At 31.0% G+C, this 16,516-nt stretch overlaps 1 protein-coding gene across 7 annotated transcripts; it reads right to left on the bottom strand.

Annotated features, from left to right (window-relative positions):
* Window positions 1-405: 405 nt before the first annotated feature.
* On the bottom strand, window positions 406-12,422 carry LOC126849164 (sulfate transporter-like). 7 transcript variants are annotated; one of them, XM_050590764.1, is made up of 15 exons: window positions 11,421-12,422; window positions 10,694-10,721; window positions 6,958-7,071; window positions 6,265-6,426; window positions 5,656-5,766; window positions 5,266-5,441; window positions 4,488-4,655; window positions 3,385-3,489; window positions 3,139-3,272; window positions 2,742-2,904; window positions 2,302-2,478; window positions 1,910-2,182; window positions 1,387-1,560; window positions 1,114-1,240; window positions 406-929 (listed from the first exon to the last, which is right to left on the bottom strand). In XM_050590764.1, exons 1-15 carry the CDS (start codon window positions 11,460-11,462, stop codon window positions 760-762), a joined length of 2,124 nt encoding a protein of 707 aa, XP_050446721.1. In that variant the 5' UTR covers window positions 11,463-12,422; the 3' UTR covers window positions 406-759. The 7 variants fall into 7 exon arrangements, with proteins under 7 accessions (XP_050446721.1, XP_050446723.1, XP_050446724.1 ...); XM_050590766.1 differs by having other exon boundaries at window positions 9,430-12,422; XM_050590767.1 differs by having other exon boundaries at window positions 9,646-12,422.
* Between the last annotated feature and the right edge of the window lie 4,094 nt (window positions 12,423-16,516).

Here is a 16,516-nt window from a genome sequence, read left to right as displayed (position 1 = left end):
GTTATTGTTTATATATTTTTAATGTACGCATGTACTTTTGATACGTATTTAGAGCTTTTAATCTTCATATTATTTTGTATTCTTGGTTTTCTTTTTGGCATGATGAGTGAGAGAGAATAATTTGTCCTTGAGTTCTTCTTCGATATCATACATTTAACGTCTTAAATTATTTGATTTATTTATTTGAAAGTTTGTTATTTTAGTGGCATACGCTCACACGATTGCATATTTCATTTTTATTTACCGGTCAGTTCGCAAAAGCTTTTTTCGAAATTATTCGTGCATTATTTGCTTCCAACATCAGTTTCCCCATGTTTTACATCAATTTTGTTATTTAGACAATCTAATTTTTGCGATTGTTTTACGAATTGAGGTTCCGCTAATATAATAATGAGTCTATATAGCTATTATTAATCAATAATTTTTATTTATCTAATTTTATTATTCTACGCGTTTCAAGTTTAATTTGTATCTATATTTCACCTACTGTATCATATGAATAATTTGCTGTCACACATTTAAGCATTCACGATATTTTTTTCGAGAAACTTAGTATTAGTTAAGATCGAAAGTATATAAAAGTGTCCGCGCATAATTGAATAGTCAACACTACAGTCGAATACTTATATTAACATCTACATTAAATAAGTTACATGAGTTGCTTCAATTTTTGTGATAATAACTACTTAAATATTCGTGACAATAAATAAAGAGAAACGATCGTTCTTTTCGTTATCGTATACAAATGTTATGCGAGTCTCATAGTCTGCTAATACAATTCTCATCCTGTATCTGAGTGTTCCACGCAGGTATCTCGCTGTGAGAACGTGCGAAATGCACCGCATCGGCTACGGTGGGAAACATGGCGAAAAAATGATTCTTGTTGTGCTCGGCCAGGCTGCATTTTCTCATCGTTTCATAAACTGGACCTGCACAATCGCGATATCAAATTTTTATTTTTAATAGAAATTAATTCCGGATATCAAAGTTGATGTAATTTCGATGAATATATTAATTGAGAGAATTGACAAAAGGAAATGATAAAAAATGTCATGTATGATAAATTTTGCAAACGTGGATTTATGTGAAAAATTGATTTATAAATATACTTACCGGAACAACCCGTTATATAAACAGACACTCCTATGTCACAATATTCATCGGCGATGTTTCGCATCGCATTCACACCTGCCAGATCGACATGCGACAACGCGGTAAAGTCCAATATGAGAATCCGTAGCTGCATAAGTTAGGGATCGAGCATAGAATTAAAATATGATAAAAATAGTTATTTATTTTATATAAATATAGAGTTACATACCGGATAATTTAAATTTTTTTCTACGCGAGCTTTTCAAAATTTCTTTAAATTAAAAATATATTTACCTTTTTAATTTCCTCTGCCGCGGTGCCGCAACACGAGACTTTTAGACGTCTGTTTAGTTCTTTTCGAGGCACTAGTTCCGCAATCTTATATACTTCCTCGCGAAAATATTGCCTGGATGCAAAGTTCAGGCTGCCGGAATAATGGAAGATTTTTATACCGGGAATTTCTACGGTCTGAAAATATTAGTTTTTTTTTTTAATATTCATTTTGCGATCAGTTCTCATTAATTTGCTATTCAAACGATTCATTAAATTTAATAAATCATAGAATTCCGTAAAATTATTTTCAGCGGTTGAAAGAAATTCAAATTATTTGAATAATTTTACAGATTTTACAATCTTCTTCGAATATTAAACTGAAAATTCAAACTTCAATCCTGAATTATAAAATTCATCATTTTTTTAAATTTACAAATTTACATTAAATTGAATATGCACAAAAGAGAAAAAGAATAAGAGAGGCTAAATAATTTCAAGGTAAATTTCAAGGTGAAAGTAAAATTAAACTACAAGCTCTCCATACTCCTTTATATCTCCTGGCATCCAGATAGAGCTCAGTACCGGGCGCTAGAGCAAGCTTACACGTATAAGGGCGCACCGCGAGGACGAGTAATCGCGCGATGCAAAGAAGTATGCCGACCAATAAACCGTACTCTACGTCAAAAAGAATTACGATGGCAAAGGTGACAGCCCAAATTCCTGCATCCGTCTTGTCCAATCTCCAGAATCTCATGAATTCAGTGACCTTTGTCAGCATTCCTTTCAATGCCACCACGATTATGCTCGCTAGAACACACTGTACATCCGACGAATATCATAATTGCTACCAAATTTATTTGATTTTTAAATGTTTCTTAATATATTCTGAATGTGTAAGTTAAATCAAAATATAGAAACGATAAAGAGAATAATTACGCGTGGCAAAGGTTGAAAGAATGGACCGATCCATAGCAATACGCTGACCAGGATTGTGCATGATATCAAGCTTGCTAATTGTGTGTGTCCGCCCACAGTTTGCTGAATTAACGTTCTGGATAATGAAGCCGAGATAGGCATGCAGGAAAAAAAGGAGCCTACAAGATTACCTAGTCCCTGTAAACATTCTGCTTTTTTGAGATATATGGATACTTTTATACTAATTCAGTCATTCTCTCTCACACATACATAAAAATATATTAAAATATAATAAGGCAACACCATCAATTTAATATACATGTAGTGGAAGGAAGAAGTCTAATAGAAAATAATAGAAAATAATTAAGATAAAAGTTATTTTTTTTAAATACATTTTGATATTTATTTTTTTAATATACTAAAAATGATACTATAAATATTGCGATATTTTTAATGCTTACCTGCGCTACTAATTCTTGATTAGAATCAATCTCATAACCCATTTTTTGCGCGAAAATCAACGCCATAGACATCGATATTGTGTAAGCGACCATGGTAATCACGAAACTATCCACTAAGATGTGAGGTATAAGCGATAACGGTGGCATTGATGGGACTGGTAATCTAAAAATCTTGACATTATAACAATTTGAAGTTTATTTTATCAGTTTACTTTCACAGCTTTCTCGTGTGTGATGTGTTTTTTAAAAAATATATGCTTTTATCATAAAAATTTATGAAATGTTAAGAAAATTATTTTTGTTATTGTCGTGAAAATGACATTATTACAATTTTTTATTAAAAGCTGTGAAAGATAAATTGAGATCGAATATTCAAAGATTTAAAAAGTACATTTACCCCACCGGTATAGCGCCGACAGTTATCACGCTATAAGTATCCGCCAGATTCATTTGCATCGATACCAGAGTACCGATTACTACCGCAAGCATTTCTATAGGAATCGGGAAGGGACATAATTTTGAGACTCTTGGCTGAAATTCAAATTATTTCTTCTTAAAATGCAAAAAAGAATTGATGCCTTTTTAATACATAGAACACATTTAACATTTGTCTACTCAAAACATAGTTATGTATCTTACTAACCTTAAGAACTTCGTTGTTGAAGATAAGTGCTAAAATAGTGATGCAAGATAATATTATGGCGGTTATATTGACATCGTTCAAACTGTTGAAAATATCTACATAAGTCTGAAAAAAATCAATGAGGGGAACGATAACAAAAGTACACAAAGTCTCATAGAAAAAAGATTTTTTTAAAATTTTGTACAATTTCATTGTTTTTTACCGTGAAGAAAGTAACATAAAATTTTAATATAAAAAAAGAAATGGATAAATGAAATTAATCATTCGTACTACATTAAATTGTCCTTTTTTACTGAAACAAAAATTTATTTTGATGAAATCGCAATATATCAGAACAGAAATTGTACAAAATTGATAAAAAGTGACAATGAAAATATTTGGAATAAGTGGAAATGAAAGCGTCGTTAATGTGTAAAAACGTATTATCTTACTTCGCGTTTTATATTTCTACAGGTGTACGATACAAATATACAACACATAACAGGAAATCATTTGTGTAGAAATCTCACGCATCTTTTATTTTTAAAAAAATATATATATTTTGACGCTTTAGGATTTTTTCTCAAGAAAATTAATGCAATTGACAAAATAAAAAATATACATTTCTTTGTGTCATTTTAGGTTTCTTACAATAGAGTATTCTCTCGTTATCTATATAATAATTGCGTTATCAATCGTTATCATAACAACTGTTTGAAATTATTGATATAATTATATCTTTATTAATTTTTTTTTTTTGTGCGTTGCCTAAAATAATTTTTATTTATAGTTCTGTTAATGAGATATTACATATCGTGATCCGCGCTCTAAATGCTAACCCTGACCTTTTGGCAACTTCATATAATCTTGACACACATACGTAATATTCTCTTAGCGTTTAAATTACAACTTGATTACATGGAAATGTCTACAGGAAGTGTTCACCATGATTGCTTAAATGTTTGACGAGTGCAAACCTTATATGTTTGACGACGAAAAGCAAAAAAAGAAAAGAAAGGAGAAACGTAAACGCAAAAGTGTATTAGTAGCGGCATGCGCGTCCCAGTTAGAGAGAAGACTCGACTAATGTTTGCCAAACAAAACTTAGCTGTTACTGTACTCACGAGAATAAGCTTGAACGCACCCCTGCGTCGTGGCAGGTTGCTCAGCCCGAAGAGATCCCTTATTTGCGATGTAAACACGTGAATCGCCGCTGCAGTCGTGAAACCACTTACGAGGCTGTCCGCGAGGAGAGACGAGATTATGCCCAAACGCAGCACGTACATCCCTAACTAGACGAAATATTTTGAGTGATGCGCGAGAGAGGTCAAGGGAGCGAAATGCAGAAATATACCACCAATTATGAGAATGAAGTAATTAAAATGAGCCAACCGAAACAAAATAATTTCTTCTCTTGGATTCTTTAAAGACAGGGGAAAAAAATTCAAATTCAAATTAATTTAAAATTTTTTATTTTTAATTAAAAATTTAAAAATAGCAGGATTGGTGGATAAAATTAATTAATTTTTGAGAAACGCAAGTATGCGAAATGTATTATACAACACGAGAAGTCGCAAAAATTTGGAAGCGTTTCAACATATTAGAGAAAAGAAGAGAAATATATTCTTTATCAAAATTAAAAGAGGGGAGGATTCTATCTTTTAATTACATATTTTTTAAAAATTATTTATTATCTTTTTGATTTAATTAAATTAAATTTGATATAAGGATTATTGAGATTTGCGCTTGTTGAGATTAAGTATGACAGAATAGATAATTTAAAATGGCATAATCGAGAGGAAAGATGTAGCAAAAAAAAAAAGTTAGAAGCACAAAGAGAAATCGTAATCTTTATAGATAACATAAACAGTATTGGATTTAGAATACGTATAACGCATTTACCTGTATAATGGCAACCATGAATGTGACAGTGGTTGCAACCTCCACTGGCGAATATTGATGGCTTACGTCGGAAATTAAGGTACCGTTTCCCACTGACGTGCTATTTACCGAAATTGCACTGGTACTGTATGTGGTAACGACTTTTCCAGTCATCATGCAGACGAGCGCGAATGTACCTTAATTAACATAGAAGCGGCAATCCTACTTAATTATGGGGCACTCTGAATTAAGCAGCAGCCAAATGTAATTTCTGAATAAACATTGACTAGAAGGTTTGCATTAATTTAAATAATTTTGTTGGCTTCTGGATTAAATCATTTTAATGTGAACAGTGTTTGTTTATATAATGGTCTTTAGTTTTTTTTTTAATAAAATTTATAATATATCTACCCATAGAGTTGTGTCTGGATGTGCCAAGAAAAAAATATACCAGGACCGGGAAAAAAGCCATATATATACCAACAATCGGCGGAACGTTGCCCAAAATCGCATACGCCATACCTATAAGAATAATATCGACAATAGAGCATGAAATATACAGATCGTCTAATCGAATAATTTAGATAATAGAGAAAACCGTTATCATAGTTGATTTGTTTATTAATTTGTTTAATCAATCAGAAATGCGAGAAACAGAAAGTTCAATATGAATCTATCTAGAAAGAGTTAAATATTTCACATAAACTTATATATGGTGATGACAAAATAAATTAATTAACACGTATGTAGCATTAATGCGATAAGACTCGAAACGACATAGTGGAATGATCCTTCTTTTCTCGAAACGTGATTATCCTTTACGAACGCTCAATCAGTGATTATTAGTTTGTACAATTAATTAACTTCACGATTGAAAATTTGTAATATAATGAAACGAGCCTTATAAGCGTTGAAAGATTGTTTGGATACTTGAATTTCCTATCAGATTAAATCTTCCAGCCCTCCCACCAATTTATTATATATTATCGTTTAAAATCTATCGTATTTAGTGCAACATACCTTGTGGAATATGCATTACAGCAACAGTAATTCCGGCAACAATATCTCCCAAAATATTGTTTTTCCAATCGTATGAAGAAAGCCAGTCGATTAGAGGTATAGATTTCTTTAAAAACGTAATTGGCTTGATACTTTTGCATCGTCTTGACATTTCATTGCTAACTAAAAAATCCAAAAATTTGTATGATTAATTAAATAATAACTGAATATTTTACTGAATTATTTTTTAAATATATATATACATATTATATTATCATACAAAGTATTCAATAATGTAGAGACGAAGAGAAAGAATTTGTTAGTAATTTATAAAACAAACTTAAAAAGTTTTATTTAATATTTTTTAAATGAGTCATTATTGAAAAATATGTTGCGTAGTTTACAATAATAATAGGGATTATTTTCATTAAACCCATGACATTTTAATTTTTTCTTGCATAAATATAACGCTGCCTAATTTTTAGAGAAGCAGTGACCTTTCAAGAATTTTATTGCGTTCTTTGTCAATTGCTATTTGACAACTTAAACCGGTTTTACTAATAATAGCGGTTAATGTTTCGAATAAATTCAAGAAGTGATTTTTCGAGAAAATACACGCGAGTCAAGGTAAAAGGCAGGAGAACAGTATAAAAAAAAAAAATAAATAAAATGAAAGCTATCTCTATCCGCGCTCGAGTAGTTTATGACACTTACAGATTCTCTTGGGCTTCACATATTTACACAAGTGATTAAGCTCGTCCTGCTGATAGACCGGCCGTCTGACTGTCAATTCTGGAGTAGTCGACATATCGTCGCTCCAGTGCTCTTCTGCAAACAAGTAGCAATTAAATTAAAAACTCTATAGAAACTATTCTCATAATGTGAAAAAAATATCAAACTCTTTTCTTCCATAGTTTTGGCCAAATTAATTAATTGATTAAACAGAACATTTTCATTGTTATTTTCGTTGTCATATGTTATATTGGTAAATGTTTACAGTCATTATTTTGGAAAATTTGATTTATGATTATAACATAAATAAAATTTTATATATAATAAATACACATATATATCGGAAAGTTTATTCTGCTAAAAATCTATCATTTTTTTTTTTTTAATTTTGAGAAAAGCATTTGCCGTTATGTGAAATAAAAAAAAAAAACAATAAATTTTAATATAATTTAAAGTTCATTTATAAACTCAAATAAGCGCCAATAATCTTTTAAGGATTAATAAAAGTTACGCAAAAAGCTATTAGCTAACGCAATAGATAAACTGTAAGATGTGAGCATAAGATTACGTTCGCTTTCTCATTGATTTATTCAATAGCGCGACTAATTGATTACATTTATTATCGCAATGGCATCAATACAATTATTAATAATTTGATTACAAGCTACCTGTTGACATTACAAAAATGTATCTTGAGGTGTCTCGAAAGTCGATTATTCGCGATTCTATCTACTCGTGGTGTGATAACTGAACTTTCACGAGCTAAGTAGATCTGATAACTAAACGTGCGTTTGTACGCGCCACTGGTCGGTACTATCCAGTTTTACTGTCGTGCAATCGGCCGATATCCCGATTCAATATTTTCAATGTAGATAATTTTTTAATGAAGATAATATACGCGACATAATACAGTTTACATTCGAGACTTTACATTACTTACTGGGTTTAGCCGAGCTCCGCTAAGAGATAAATTGTCTTTGAGATAAATCATGATCGGGAAACAAGACGTTTAGTGTCAAATATCTCCACAGACATCAATTAAAATGTATGTACACAGTAAAAGTTAGAAAAATTATTTTAGTAAACATAACGCACGCGCCGAATGAGAAAATAGATACAGTTTATATATAAGCCACGCTTTTAATTTATTATATCGGTTGAATTTCAAAAGATTAGTGAAATTTTGAGTTCTTTCTTTCTTTTCCTTTTTTTTTTATATTTAGACAATATGAATTGTTAGAGAGAAAGAAAAATAACACGAGTTTACATATTTTTCTATATTTTTTTTAATTAAGAATTTTTTATATGCGCGTTGATAGCTCTATTTTTTTAAGATTTAGCTACTACGATATATAACAATTCCTTTCAAAATTGTAATAAACAAAGTATATTGTTATTTTTGAAATGTTATAAAATGCAAATATATTCAGCAATAAAATTAAAAAATTAAGAAACAATTAAATGATAATTTCTTATAAAATAAAATAGATTGAGAATCAATATCTTTTTTTAAGATGTAGAAAAACACTTTTAAAGTATTATTAGGAATTGTCCCACGTCGATTTAATAATCGTTGATCGTCGCAAACTTACGTAACAAACATGCGATTAATATATATTATTCACTATAATAATTATTGAATAAAAAAGCACTAAACATTAGCATATCTTTCGCGGGGAACAGGTGCGATGTTAGTCGAATTACAGAGATCCGGTTAGCTGAACTCGATTTTACTCGCCAACCACCGTCGATTCGATAATTAATTAAACGCTCGCGTGGTTTCGCGGACAGCAAGTGCACGCGGCGATAAACGAACGCATAATGCAATACGCAGTTCACTATCCGCCACAGTTCACATGTGCGCTATATGACGAAAAAGTTTCACAATCGCGCCGTGGCCTATACCATTCTCTCTGAAGCGATATATCATCATATATCGCATGTTGCGAGAGAGCAAATCACGCGGAAACTACAGACGCGCACTTTTGTCAGTCTCGTGCACTACTAACGCAATCCGGTCACGTTGATGTCGATGATAACGTACGAGTTTTGTGTGTCTCTGAACTCGGTGTTTCTGAATCCATCTGCTGTCAAATTACGTGTGTATTTATATGAAATGAAGTGGCAAGGATCGATTGAGATATTACGTCGAGTCATTACTCGTCATCAATTCTCCTCAATCATCGTGTTATCATAAATCAATGCGCGTGCGTGAAAAATTAACACTCCCTATATAATTGGAGTAAAACATTCATAAACAATAAATAATTTTAAATACACATTCGTACACCAATAGATATTAAAAATATTTTTATAATTAGGATGTTTCATTGATTATATAATAGCACACAATTTATTTCAATTAATCTTAATCTATTTAATATTGAAAGCTTTTTTATTGTATTGATTGTCACTGTTATGTAAGAAGAAAATTAAAATAATTTCCTTTTCTACCTATATAGTTTGACAATAATAACGAACGTTCTTCTTATCCGATTCTGAAGAGAAAGTGTCAGAACCAAAAGTATCGTTGCGCAATAAATCGGAGTAAGAAAAGAAAATAAGAAAAAGTGCGTATCGATAATAGAAATTCTCTATTGTTGCCCGAAAAGAAATTTGTTTTCGTGTAAATCGCGGTTTACCGGCTCGTTTCTGTTTCTGATTACGCACTAACGAGTCGATCTTAGTCGATAGGCACTGCCGGTCTCGTCGCCCACCAAAATTCTACTCCTGCGTAATCTCGAGGGAATTCATCCGATCGCGTCAGCTCGAGTTTACCGTTGAGTTTATTGGCTCTAATCAGTAACGGAGGCGTTTCTGTGAGGAACAGTACTTCGGTCAGATTTCTCTTGATCTTGGGAAATCACGAGGGCAAACGCACCGATATGCGACGAGAGAGAGAGACGCGCAAGTGATCGCCACGAAATCGGGACGCAGCATTTCAAGGTGCACATGATATATTGAATACACTATATCGGAGCACGTTTCTGATGGTGTCTTTTCTAGAGTGTGTATATATATATATATATATATATATATAATGGCTGATTATTCTTGAATTTTTTTTTTATTATTTGAAGGTAAATTGTGTACTTGAAATCATTTGACATAATCTTCTCTTTCCTGTTCATATTGCGTGGCTACTCCTACCTAATTCTTTTTTACAACTCGAATCAACGTATAGTATTGTCGTCGGATACTCAAAATAATTATGTAGACGATTATTCTCTTCTCCCCACTAATTTTTCATGTGCTTTCGAAAGAACATCCAGTAATATTTAGCTGCCTCTTTAGTTTGTAATCATCCTCCATTATCGGCTTTCTTAAATATTGATATGTATAATAATAATATCTACGTACCGAATACTTTTTCTATATCTCGTCATTCGATTTTTGGAGATGTCAATATTCTTGTATTTTTCAAATTGTATCACATGCATTAAACTGTTGATGATGTTGGTGATGATAAAGAGGAATATATTATGTAACAAATAATTTAAACTATTAAATTTTTCTGAGCTTTAACCATATTCAAACATTGGTGTAAAAAATTTATGTATAATAAATCGAAAAATGAGAGCGTTTATAAGCACCTAATAAAAAAAAAACTTTTTGTTTTTTTTACGTGCATTATTCTCGAGATATATTACGGCAATTAATCAACGAGTAAATATTCTTAATATCTATGTCATGGTGAAACGTATTAAGCAAAACGTACCTTCTCCGCTTGTCAAGTTGGATCTCAGCTGAAACAGAAAAATATGATTTGATAATACGAGGCGCTATTGATTGTAACGCAAATACAAACAGTTACGTTGAATTTAAAACAAATTTAATTTCTTTTTATATATATATATATTTATGAATAGAAAGGACATCAATCAAACAAAAATCAAGGCAAAAATCAGAGATAAAATTTCACAGATTTGATACATGCTATGAATTTTTAACTCATGACACGCGTGCGTGAACTTGTTATGTTAAATTCGTACAGTTTGCGTATACTTGAACTAAATTTCGTTCTCCGATATCAGGTTCTAGAAGAGCAAACGATCAATTTGATAGTTGTACTGTTGATGTTGAAATAATGCAAACGACGATCGCAAACATTCCGCATGTTTGATCGCTCTATTGCACGTAGAGAGAATCTAAATCTATGTATGTACTTGAGCCAGATTTAGGGCTGTACGCAGCCGTATAATTCTCAGCTTGCATAATGATATAAAACACGTAATCGATAAATACGGCTTAAAAGCAGAAGGCCACATTCACCGCTGTCTGTAGGAAACATATGAATACTTGTATTCCTCTAATTTCTCGAGGTGCGGGTATCTACATAATCACGTTATCTGAGAAATATATATTTTTTTTTTTAAGGGAAAGAGGAATATAAGTAGTTCTCTTTTTACATAAAAATTTAATTTTCTCTTTTGAACATTACGTACCAGATTTTCCGCACTGATTGACTTGTTCTTGGAAATTCCCATTGTGCCGTCGCTGTCGCATCGTCCGTAGATGAACACTATATTATTTATAGCGACTTGGAGCTGGTAATCTCTCTTGTTACTGTTCCTCACGATAATACTGCTGTATCACTTTAGGGCGTTAGCAATAAAACTAGCGCTCGGAATCCTTTCTATTCTATCTTAATCTTTCGGGCGCAAGTATTATTTACGAACACGATTGTCGGATGGCACTGTTGTACTTTACACGCTTCTTCTTGTCCGCGGCGATGTAAATTCTTCTCGTCAATTTTCCCCTCAGACTGCGAATGATCGAAACGCATTCGACACATGATATATTCAATAAAGGAGATAATTCAAAGAGACATAAAACACACGCGCATACACGATTGTGCTTGACCTCGTATTTAACGAACGAACGTTTCTCTCGATCCATTTAAGCGTTAATTGACTTGTTTTTTATTTCCATTGTCAGATACAATCACAAAGACAAATAAATGTACAACTTGGTAGATTATACTAATATACATCCTGATATAATTTAATCAAATTCTTTTCTTTTAATAAATTTCCATTCTAAATTTTAATAAAAAGTTACATGTATTCAATAAATAGGAATAAAAAATAAAAATATGATTTAAAATTGCGTTAAATACCGTCACATTAAAATGCAGTAATTTGCAGTTTGCGTCACACATAGGTATTTTTAATATTTTAAATAATCGGCAACTGTTACTTAAAATGGTTCATTTGTATCATTGTGTCGTACTGTATTATTTAGTAATTCTTTATCGTGTTTGTGTACATAATCACAAGCGGCGCCGCCTCAGTTCATCAACAATACGATTTGTATTTACTTGTTTGCCGTTTTTATCAGCCGTGATAAATTTCGAGACGTCTCCCAAATGCAAATGTGTAACTTGCTTTCGTGCGTTATTCAGAACAAGTAGCATATGCAAGGTCGAAAGATTTTTAGAAGTATTATTCAGAAGTATTATTTTTTATTTCAGAAGTATTATTCAAGATGCAACTTGAAGCAAAAAATTTATTTCAAATTATTTTATAAGTACAATAATATTATATATAAATATATTCTCTATATAAATTTTGTTTTAAAATTTTTAACAAAATTTTATAAAAAAATTTTAAAATAAAATTAATAATTGAAATATTTAATAAGCAAAATAAAATGGAAATTCTTGCAAACAATAAAATTTTTGAAAAATTTGTATTCAAAGGCAACATGGTTACATGTTTTCGCAAGAATTCACAAACAAAAAGAAATACCATAGCTTTGCAATTCTTTGTATATACTTACGCATTGCATCGTAACATTATCATATATGAAATTGCGATAAGACAATTAGAATTTAATAAAAATTTTCTTTTATTGTCACGCGCAGCGACGATGCAACGGTCTATAAAGAGCGATGTGCAAATGCGCGAAATTTGTTCCAGATTGAGAGAAAAGCCGAACAGAGCTCAACACGTCCGCGTACTTACTCTCGTGTTAGTCATCGCGAAAGGGTATGGAAGCTTTATAATGAAAGAGCCGATACGTGACCGCTTCTATAGATTTTGCGGAGCTACTCGAGCTTGAACCAATAATACGTGCCTGAATATCGAGTGATACGTGCCTGAACATCAAGCTCGATGTATGTGTTCTAACTAGAATATGTTGCTCTAGTTCTATTTCTTTAAAGCTTTCCTTCGGCTTTTGCTTGAACGCAATACAATTCGCGGATAGATAATGGATATATATTATAAAATCTGTCAGTGAAACGTGATATAATCTATTTCCATATATTTACTTTTTTACCTTTCTATTATTATTTCTCATATATTTACTTTTTAAATATTAAAATATTGAGAAAAAAATGCGCAAAATTTCTATTTAAATCATTGAATACATTCTATATGCGAATGTGAATGCAAATGTATTTAGTTAATGTGTAATTAATTATCAATTACCTAATGTCGCTCTTCTATAAAAAAAAAAATATATATATATATCCTTACATAAGAGATAAAATAGTTTAATTTGCATATTGTAAAATAAAACAATTTTCATGAAAAGAGTTTTAAGATTAATATCTATATAATATCTATAATATATCTTATATATAATATCTATATAATATCTATAATAAATCATAGGAAAAATTGAATAAATATTTTCTCTTTTCTTACAACTAAATTCAAAAATCTAAATTATACATATTTTTTAAATCTGCCGAAATAACTGCATTCAAGTTGTCGGAAAAGTATTCCAAAATCCGAATATTAAAATCGCTCCCTATGTTCCATATTTTTTTCTTTTTATAATTGAAAACCGCAATTTTTCCAATGATCACGTCTTCAATTTTTTCTTGATTAATATGCATCCGCGCTTCATTATGATCGCATAATATGTTTATATTTTTTCAGTTCTTCAATTTTTTTCTGCGGTCCTCTGCAGATTGCTTTAGATTTTGATTCATTTTGTTTCGCAATCCGAGATATCTTTATCTTCTTGTCCAAACTAGAGGATATGTGTGTCTAGACAATATGTATGAAATACATTAGGTAATTGATAATTAATTACACATTAACTAAATACATTTGCATTCACATTCGCATATAGAATGTATTCAATGATTTAAATAGAAATTTTGCGCATTTTTTTCTCAATATTTTAATATTTAAAAAGTAAATATATGAGAAATAATAAATATTTTTCGTATAATACACTAAGAAAACACTCTTATATTAGAAAGAATATAAATAAATCAAACTCGATAGGAGAAACACAATTAATGTAAAATAATGGGGAAAATATTGAAAGGGAAAATATATCGTGGATGTATCGTTAGATAATACAGTGCCTCAAATATTTAATATACCAAGAAAATACTTATATTTGGAAGAATATAAATAAATCAAATTAAAAAAGAAGAGAAACACAATTGCATACTGTAGGACATACTATAGAGTTTGTTTCTGCGAATTATGCACATTTGCTACAGTTTGTGCTTCGCGTGCTTCATAAAACTATAGGAAAACGAAGAAATGCTAAAAACTGAAAGGCACAGTTGCGATAATTGCGAGTGAGTCGTTTGTGTGAGTGAGTGGTGGTTAAGTGCAATTTCATTGACACAAAATAAAGGATCGTGTAAAAAAATATAAATTTTGGAATTCGTGCTTTTTTATATTATGCAGTGTATTCGAGTGCGTTTATTTCATTGTCATTGCATTAGTTATTTGTTATGCATATGCGGCTGCAAGTAAAGGTAATATTGGTGAAATGCAGTCTGTAAGGTAATGCATTATAATCTCGGGAAGTCGTGCTGCGGGAGCAGGATTCGGTACAGTGCGGTCCGCGAAAGGTGAAGTTTTTTTTTAGTGAATGCGAGTTTCACACATCCCGCCATATCGGGTGGCGGGCAATAATAGGCATAAGGCATTTTTCTCTTCCTACGCAAAAAAAAAGGATTACGTATGATATTCTAAAAAAAAATTTCTCTCTGACTCTTTTAATATTTTGTTTGTTTGATAACAGTTGATATGTCGAAAAATTGATATATTATATATATCTTTCGAACGTTGGCATACGTTGGAAAGTTTTTCCCTGTGTTGTTGTATGTATTCACTATCACCTCAGAGTTGATCACAATTCCTCTGTTATTATGAAAACAGGTTTTTCCAACTCGCTCGTGTTTCCTGTTGCTTTTCATATTACTATCAAGAGATTATTTACTTTTTGGCAATTTATATCATGTGCTAATTATTAAAGTAATCACATAGTGCAATAATATATTCTGAGCTTATATTCTTCTCAGATATTATTTCTTGCTTTTTTCTAATTTAATTAATTAGAGTTGAAAAATTTTATAATAATAAATAAAGATAAGTTTTATAATTTTGTAAATATATAAGTAAAATATCTAGCTTAAAAAATATACTTATTATTAAATTCTATTCTATTCAAGTAATTATAAATTTAGATTTTATTTTAGAACTTTATTAAAATAAAAATAAGTTGCGTCTTACTGTTATTCAATATAATTAATCATTTTTTAATAAATATATCGACATAATTATTTTCTATTTCATCATAGTTCTCAAACTTCTCGGATCGATTATTAAAATAAACGCAAGCATTATGTGTTTAATAAAGATTTTATAAGAGATATAACTAAAAAAAATAAGGATTTGGAATGATAGAAGGGTGTCAAGTGAGAAATGACACGAGTATGGTTAATACGTCTTTTTCTACGTTTCTATTTATTATGAAAATATAATACAAAACATCCTATGTTGTATTACATAGATAACAATGCTCAATTAACGTTTTTTTTTTTCCTTTTGTCTTGTAACGTTACCATCCAACACTATGAGAAGCATGTCGGGATAGGTAAGGTCTTGTTCTCGTCTCTTCCTCTTTTTTTTTTATTTATTCTTTTTCCTTCTTCAATTGGAGAAAAGGCCCGATATACAGAGAGATATATAGACAAAACGTTATAGAGCAAGATTACAGAGATCTCGGAACGAAGAAATCAAACTATTTTTACAAAAAAGAAGGCCCGTTACAGCACGAGCCAGACGATAAAGAACGGGGTTTATAGAGAGTTTGGGCAAGGGTAGGGGGAGGGAAATGATAGAGGAAGATTGATGAGGAGAAAGGCGGGATGAATCTTTAGATTTAGATCTTATGTCGCGTCTTGTCGATGCACAATTGGAGTTTTGTATTAGCGCTAGTTTACAAATAATACAAATGTATGTAAATATTCGTTATAATAATAGGTTCTCTCTTAGCGAGAAAAAAGCTTAAAGCTAATTCATCTAGCGTCAACTATCATTTTTTTTTTTCACACCATGCTAATACTACGTGTTCCAGCTGGTACCCATGAACAGCTTGGTCAATCGACAAAGATCCTCGATATTTGGTACATACCGATTCTATTTAATGCGCATAAATAATTTGCTCCGTAATGATAACGATTCACGATTCATATCCTACATTTAGCGTTAAATGTAATTGTTTGCGATCACGATTATCGTGCGTGACAAATAGGAGTCAAAATGAGATAGATACGTTT

Source organism: Cataglyphis hispanica, chromosome 4 (genome assembly GCF_021464435.1).
Source record: "Cataglyphis hispanica isolate Lineage 1 chromosome 4, ULB_Chis1_1.0, whole genome shotgun sequence".
NCBI lineage: Eukaryota > Metazoa > Arthropoda > Insecta > Hymenoptera > Formicidae > Cataglyphis > Cataglyphis hispanica.
This window is presented reverse-complemented; position numbering and strand designations above follow the sequence as displayed.